We start from the raw sequence: 7433 nt of genomic DNA, 5'->3' as shown, positions 1-7433 counted from the left end.
GACGCCATTTTCAAATCAAATCATTTTTTAAATGTTGGCAAAAATGCAACAAATGAGCGACACAGCTCATTATAAACTGTTTAGAGAGCAGCAAGATCAAATCACTGCTCCTCCCCGTGGACAAAAGAGGGATTGCAGCTGTTTTTTTACTTGGGCTGCTTAGGGGCAGAGCCTCGCTGACGACGTCATTGCGGGGGATTACATTACCCCCACAGACCTGTGAAGGATCGGCCAAGGATCAGTCAAGGACCAGTCAAGGACCAGTCAAGAACCAGTCAAGGACCCATCATGGAAACAGGGGAACTTTTAAACCGCTACTACTGTACATCTGATAACAAATAAGAATAAACAAAACACTTAACTCTCCCGGGTTGCGAGACCCTCCCCCGGGGTCTGAGCTTAGCGCTGGTCCGGCTCAACAGATGTAACAATTCCCCGGGATGCCGGTCCAGCGCTGCGAGACGCCTCCACTGACTGCAGGAGGGGTCCTCCTTCCGCTGGAGAGTGGCAAAGTCGCGCTCCTAAGTTTCCCCTCTCTAACCCACCTTAGCCTGCCTATCGGGGGTTCTAACCCGCTAGCCCCTCTAGCTATCTTCGCCGCCGGCAGCCCTACCTGGCTGCGATCGGCACCCTCCCAAAAAGTCCAAGTCCGTGAACGCTTACGGTTTGCCTGGCGGGGTTTCCCCTTTGACACACGCCAAGCTCCACTCTCCAGAACACCCTGGCCACACACACACAGTTCCTTTTCATACCTCTCACCACTCCCCTCCACCACAGGTGATCCCACTCCAGTAATCAGGTCACGTCACCATGCCCACTCACTACAATATTAATAGCCTTGATATTATAACATGATATCGAAATGATGTCAGCTAGTCAGCAGTCCCCTAAACGGCTGCCTGTATGCCGCGTATGGCAAGCCAAAGTGGTCAAAATTCGCCACTCAAATAGCACGTTGACAATTAAACGGCGGAAAAAACGCCGTTTTATGTGGAAAATCGGCGTTAAATGCGCCGTTTTTCATGCCAAAAACGGCGTATTTTACGCCGTTTCGGTAAACGCCGTAAAAAACGACGTTCTATGCAGTCCCTGAACCGCGCAAAAAGCGCCGTTTTATGTCACCTTAACGCGCGTTAAAAACGGCGTTTTGTGCAAGCACAACGCGCGTAAAAAACTGCGTTTTCTTATATTATAATTATCCCAGCCCCCTTTTTGACCTGCCACTAAAATTGAACCGTGATCATCCAATCAGTAAAGACATAGAGCAGGCAACACCAGTTGATCACCGATTCGCTTTGCTGTAGAATTGGATTCATTGTTCCAATAAGCCTGTTATGTTTGTTAAGCTATCTGCTTGTGTGCTGACATCTGCAACCAAATGCAAATGCATTCCCATAATACAGACTCAAATATAGGCAGAAATACAGTATTTTATCATTTTTAACTGCCTATATGCTACTTAAAAAACACCATAATGCGGTGTGTATATACACACACCGCAATGTGTATGTGTGTATAGCTATTGCTTATACAGCTATTTAGTTCATGCAGCAATGTACACAGTGACTAGAAAGGCAGAGGCTGGGTTCAGTCTATTTGTATGATGCGTACACTTCCTAAACAATGCTCTGAGCTTAGATGTATCTGTTCATTAAAAGCGACTGATCATATCTGTCAAACAAAACATGACACCATTGACTGCCTTGTGTTCTTATGATTTGTCACAGACTTCCCTATGCCCAGGTTTCAATAAGGCGTCCAATAAAAACTCACACAAAGGAATACTATCCCAGCTGGCATGCCACAAATCCCACGGACACTTCAAGTAAGTCATATTTCCAATTATGGTCACCAGATGGCGCTTACATCTCACCTGCAGTTTGCATCCACCTATTGATGATTGATCCGGCTTGATCATCACACAGTGGGCAGGATGGACCCAAACAAGACACCGTACTGTATTCTTATACTTAGCTTAAGGCAATCAATTAAAAAAAAATAAATAAATAAATGTCACTATAGTTTATGAATAAACAGGACTATTTTTTTGTATTCATCCCCACTATATCCTTTACTGTAGCCAACTTGCTTTTTGTCAAGCAGGCTAGTGACGATGATAATAATAATAGCATTGTGAAGAAAGCAGCGGTTTTGTTTCTTGCATATCCTAAAGGACGGCCAAACAGGACACCATACTGTATTCTTATGCGTAGCTTAAGGCAATCAATCTAAAAAAAAACTAAAAAAAAAAATAAAAAAAAAACAATGCCACTACACAGCCCTCCTCTCTCTTGCAAAACCACTGTGATTGACTCATAACCGCTTGACAATTCAACCACGTCTAGATCCATGTGACTCATGTTCCGCATCACCCTTTTGTCATGTCATTTGCAAATGTGATGATAGCACTAGCGTAATGTGACAGGTCACACTTATTTTTGTACAGCCAGAAAATTAAGTGTATCAGCACACAACTCTGTGGCGCTCCTCTAGTCAGGATCAGGGTGGAGCAAGCACAAAGGCTCATCCTGACAGTTACTGTGGTTTATTTGTTGAAAAATCCTTTTATCTATAGGCACATGCTGTGCTGTATAACTAGCATGGACAACTCAAAGAGCAGCGTGCAGATATGATAGCATCATCAGTTGACCTGTTGTTAGTGTTTGCATACTGATCTGATGACGATCCAGGATGGCTGGAAAGCCAGCTTTCACTACTCCACTTTCCTCAAATGTATTTGTACATTTTACTGTGTGACCTGCTTTAACAAGTTACTTTCCCTCCTGTGGGATCAATAAAGTCCCCCCCCCCCCCCCATCTTATTTTGCAGTTTGAAGCATTTTGTGATGTTTAATGCCTCTGGCCTGCAATCATTTCAGGGTGCCAATATGACAGAGGTATTTAGACAGGTGGGGACATAGCTCTGCAACACAGCTTAGCGGAAGATAAGAAAATGCCCCCAGCATTTGTTTGTTCCCACTCTGGAACAATATCTGAGAAGTAGACACAGAAGAAGCATTTTGATGGCAGCATGTCCCTGCCAGTCAGGACAGTAAACACAAGATCATTAAAATATGGACTATGTAGAAAGACAAATGAACAAAACAGTTATGACATGGTGATATCACAGCAATGAAAAATATCACTACCAACTACACAAGCACAATATTTTTAATAACAGTGTCAATGACAGTAAACAAAATATGCATAAGTCTCTAAATACAGCTGCATCAGTCAGCCTCTGAACAATTTGTGCTGAACTTTTCATTTAAACATGGAACGCCATACAGAAACAAGCTGGCGGATGAACTTGGTTATTTGCTTCACCTGTGTGTGTGTCCTGTTGGGTTTGGAGGGGAGATAACGGACTACGTCAAGCAGCCCTGACCTACACCTTCCCAAATCCCAATGAACCCCTCAGGGCGGTGTCCATCAGTTCTCTAAAATCTGCTTCTTCCTTGACTCCCCTTGGAAGGAAGATGGACAGGCTACACGTGGATGCATAGGGCAGGCGCCGCGTTCCTACTTCTTGGTCAAAGAATTCAACTGTGCACCCCTGGGAGAAGCCTAACGGGGGCAGACAGTCGGCTCCACTCACAAAGACGAGTACTTCCTCGAATGTAAGGTCCACCTCTTGCTCTGTATATAAAAAAAAAACAACAAAAAAAAAAAACAATGTGCACATGATCAACAGTAAGATTTATGGTTAATATGGTATTAACCATGTTAACCATAAGTATGATGTCTATTTTTTCAGTTAGACAATGTCACTTAACTGTGTGCTTGATCTCATCAGGTCCTTAACATAAATTTTATTCACTGGAAACTTGTATAGAGAAGTCCTCATATGAGCATTAATTGTGCTTTCCGTTATAGCTTGCTTGATTTGTGTTAGCTGGTATAGGTTACAACACCAGTAATTTGACAATCTGATGTTTTTACAATTCATACATTCTTAAAAATTCTCTGTAATTTGGATTGGTTTTACAGTTTGCATATTCTGCAAGTGTGAGAGTTAATGAAATTATATACATACACACCATTAATTAATTATTGCATTAAGTGCCATTGTCACATTTCCATCAGTCTGCTCCAGGAGAGTTGTAGCTACTCATGTAGCTTACCATCACCAAGAATGAATGGAGTCAATGAATAACGGATTCAATATTAAACGCTTGTGGTACCTTGAAAAGCACTATATAAATATAATCCTTTATCATAATAATCATTATGATGTTTCTGTCCATAATAATGGATTATATTCTTTTGGATTAGGGACAACTGATAGGGTATGTGTTAAATTAAAAGTTGTCTTCCACCACCTTACCATCACCACACCCACCAATACCTGTTACCCAACTGGAACCACCAGGAAGTTGTATAATCCAACCATTTAGACCAGACCAGTCTTTTCCCTCCAAAACCATGAGCAAAAAGGAACCACCTCAATATTTGCTTCCCTGATGACAATACCAAACCCAGCTATGGTCAAGTCATTCTCCTCCAAATCATAAATACAGTTCCTGGAATCCTGTGTTTAAATGTACACATCACATAAGATGTTCAGTGAACCAGACTTGCCCAGAAGCTGAGCAGGTTGAGTACAAAGTTTAAATAAAAAAAAAAAAAAAAAAAAATTATGTTGAGTCAGAATGACAACTAGGATCAACTAACATTTCTTCTGGCACTGATATTTTCAAAAAATGATTTTAGTGGTTTATCAACTTACTTTGCAACATGGTACCATTACATTAATTATAAACACACCTTGAATCGCCATGAGCCACCACTCCCACAAGAAGATGGTTTCCTCCTCAGCATCACGACGGTTGCTCCCCAGAGGACTCCAGGCAATGGTGAAGAGGTTTTGGAAGATGTTCCTTGTGAGTTTTTGTCCCGTGTTCGTAAAGACAGGAAGGAACTGCTTCCAAAACCTCTTCACCATTTGCCAAAACTGGCCACATGCATCCATTCCAGCAATAAACTGCTGGACAACACTTGCAACCCTGTTGACCACAAATTTAGCTGTTGATTACTTTTTAAAAAAAGTAAGACAAGTTTTGCAACACTGGTATGTAGCTCCTGGTTGTCCCCCCCATTTCTAATATAACTTATAAGTGCTATTACCCTATAACTTGACAGTCAATGTATACTAACCGGTGGAACAGAAAATGAGCAACCAACTCATTTTTTATCCGTGTCATGTCATCCAGTGTAGCTGTGTAGATATGTGGGGCTCCACAGCCCGCTATCCAGTCGCCAAGGCTTTCTTTGACCTCCTCGAGGTCTTGGGGAGTGCTGCAGTTGGCAACCTTTTGAAACGCAAGCAAATTCATGATTAGTTATCACTATAGGGCAGGTTATTTTGAAAAATATAGTTATACACTGCCTAGACAAAGAAGATTTTTTTTTTAAGTGGCCACCTGTATTCAATTAAGGAAATGGGTGCAAGCCTCTCATTGGATAGTTACTGCATGGATGATGTTTCAGATGAAAAAAAAAAAAAAAAAAAAGTTATTTAACCACAATTGACGCAATAAGCAGTTTCTCAGTTCTTAAGCATGTGGAAAGGCACATCTTGTGGTCGTGGAACAGATGTTTAAGAACGCTCAGGTCATCGGAATCAAGCAGAGAAAACATGTAATGAAATACAGAAACTACTAAAACTGAGTTCTGAACTGTCCAAGACATTAAAAACTGGAAGGATCGTGGAGACCCAACATCTTTCATGAAGAAATCTGGTTGGAAAAACATCCTCAGTGATGTTGATTAGAGATCACTTAAAAGTTTGATGAAATCAGATGGAAGAAACAATAGAACCCATGTTTAATAGTGAAAGTAAGAACTAATGCTATCAGCGTAACAGAGGGAACAGCAATTACTTTAACTAATACTGGGAAAAAACTTAAATGAACCCATTATTCACTTTTAATGATGCATCACATTCTTTTTAGATTTTATGTTTCTTGTGATGTTAGATACACAAATGATTTCTTTGTTATTGTTTTCTTAACACATACACACACAAAAAAAAAAAAAAAAAAAAGGAAACATAAATCTTTACTTTTTCTATTCTTGATTTGAGGTCCTGGTCAAAGAAGATCTCAAGGCTGACTCCCTCCAGCTCTGGGTCCTGGCCACACATTAAAAGATACAGGTGGCGATTGAGACATCGTGGTCCTGGCCCATTGTGCATGATGGACCAAGCACACATCTTCCCTGCTGCATAATACTTTTTACTGGACAGAAGTTCTTGGCTGTAAGTAAAAAGCGAGTTTCCAGGTTGTCCTTCCAAAACCCCCATGGAGGTCTGGAGGTCAATCATGAGTAGACTGCAGGAAACAAACAACCCCCCCCCCCCCCCCCCCCCCCCCCAAAAAAAAAAAAAAAAAAAAACACATAAAGATAATGAAATAAAAAGTAAAAAATTTAGAATTTAAAATTGATTGTTTACAGAGTCTTACCTGAAAAACTCTCTTCTTGGCCCACCATAATCATCTGCCATCTCCCCTACAAATTCTACATTAGGCACCTTGTTCCACGCAAAGTAGGGCTTTGCTAATGCCATTACTGCACTCTTTAATATATGTCTGCGTCGTGCAATCACAGTAAATGACATCTCATCATCCAAATTGGAGACCTGGAAGTCTTTTAGTGCTGAAGAAAGTTCAACGTCATCCTGAAAAACATTTAATGTTCATTAATAAAAAGAATTACAACACATTAGCAAATAGGTCTTAAACATAAGCATAAACACAAACATTAGAATCATCGACATCCAGAGAGTCCATTAGTGTGTCCTCCATGTCGGAAAAGTCCGATTGTGTGTAGAAGTCATCCCTAAATAAAGCGCGCGCACACACAGACACACACACACACCAAAAAGAGACAAACATGTTGTAAGCCTGACACCATTTTCAACATTTAGATTCATGTGTACCCTGCAAAAAAACATTGTATTTCTATTAAAAAGGCAGAATTTGTAATTTTTCAATGCAATTCTTTCAAACACCATGTGGCAGTAAACTTTGCAGAGACTTTCAATGACAAAAACTGAGGGCCTAAGAAGACTCTCATCACAGCTCCACAAAAGGAAACCAGGCCTGATTTTTTTTTTTTTTTTTAATGTTCTTCTGTTGCAACAGAACAATTGCAGTGTCTCAGAGGCAGCTGAATTTCCAGGAATACCCTGGTTTATCTGTGGGTTATGCAGGGAAATGCAAACTGACAGGGAGAGGATTTGTTGTGGTCAGACACCAGATAACTGCATCAGCAAACTACCACATTTCACCCAATATTGCCTCAATGAAGAAGAGTCTCTTAAAATATTTAGGCAGTATTGGGAGGATGTGACAGCACTTGGCCAGGTCACGAAGCCTGGGGATGACAACCAGCAGTACCAGTATGCCGCCTATAGGCTTTTTATATTATGG

The 7433-nt window shown here is 41.0% G+C and overlaps 1 protein-coding gene across 1 annotated transcript; it reads right to left on the bottom strand.

Moving 5' to 3' along the window:
• Positions 1-3324: 3324 nt before the first annotated feature.
• Positions 3325-6256, bottom strand: LOC121641688 (G2/M phase-specific E3 ubiquitin-protein ligase-like). The gene is made up of 4 exons (XM_041987975.1): positions 6065-6256; positions 5158-5312; positions 4768-5006; positions 3325-3639 (listed from the first exon to the last, which is right to left on the bottom strand). The coding sequence occupies exons 1-4, from the start codon at positions 6212-6214 to the stop codon at positions 3389-3391; spliced, it is 795 nt and encodes a 264-aa protein (XP_041843909.1). The 5' UTR covers positions 6215-6256; the 3' UTR covers positions 3325-3388.
• Positions 6257-7433: the final 1177 nt, after the last annotated feature.

This window comes from Melanotaenia boesemani, chromosome 6, assembly GCF_017639745.1.
Source record: "Melanotaenia boesemani isolate fMelBoe1 chromosome 6, fMelBoe1.pri, whole genome shotgun sequence".
Classification (NCBI taxonomy): domain Eukaryota; kingdom Metazoa; phylum Chordata; class Actinopteri; order Atheriniformes; family Melanotaeniidae; genus Melanotaenia; species Melanotaenia boesemani.
This window is presented reverse-complemented; position numbering and strand designations above follow the sequence as displayed.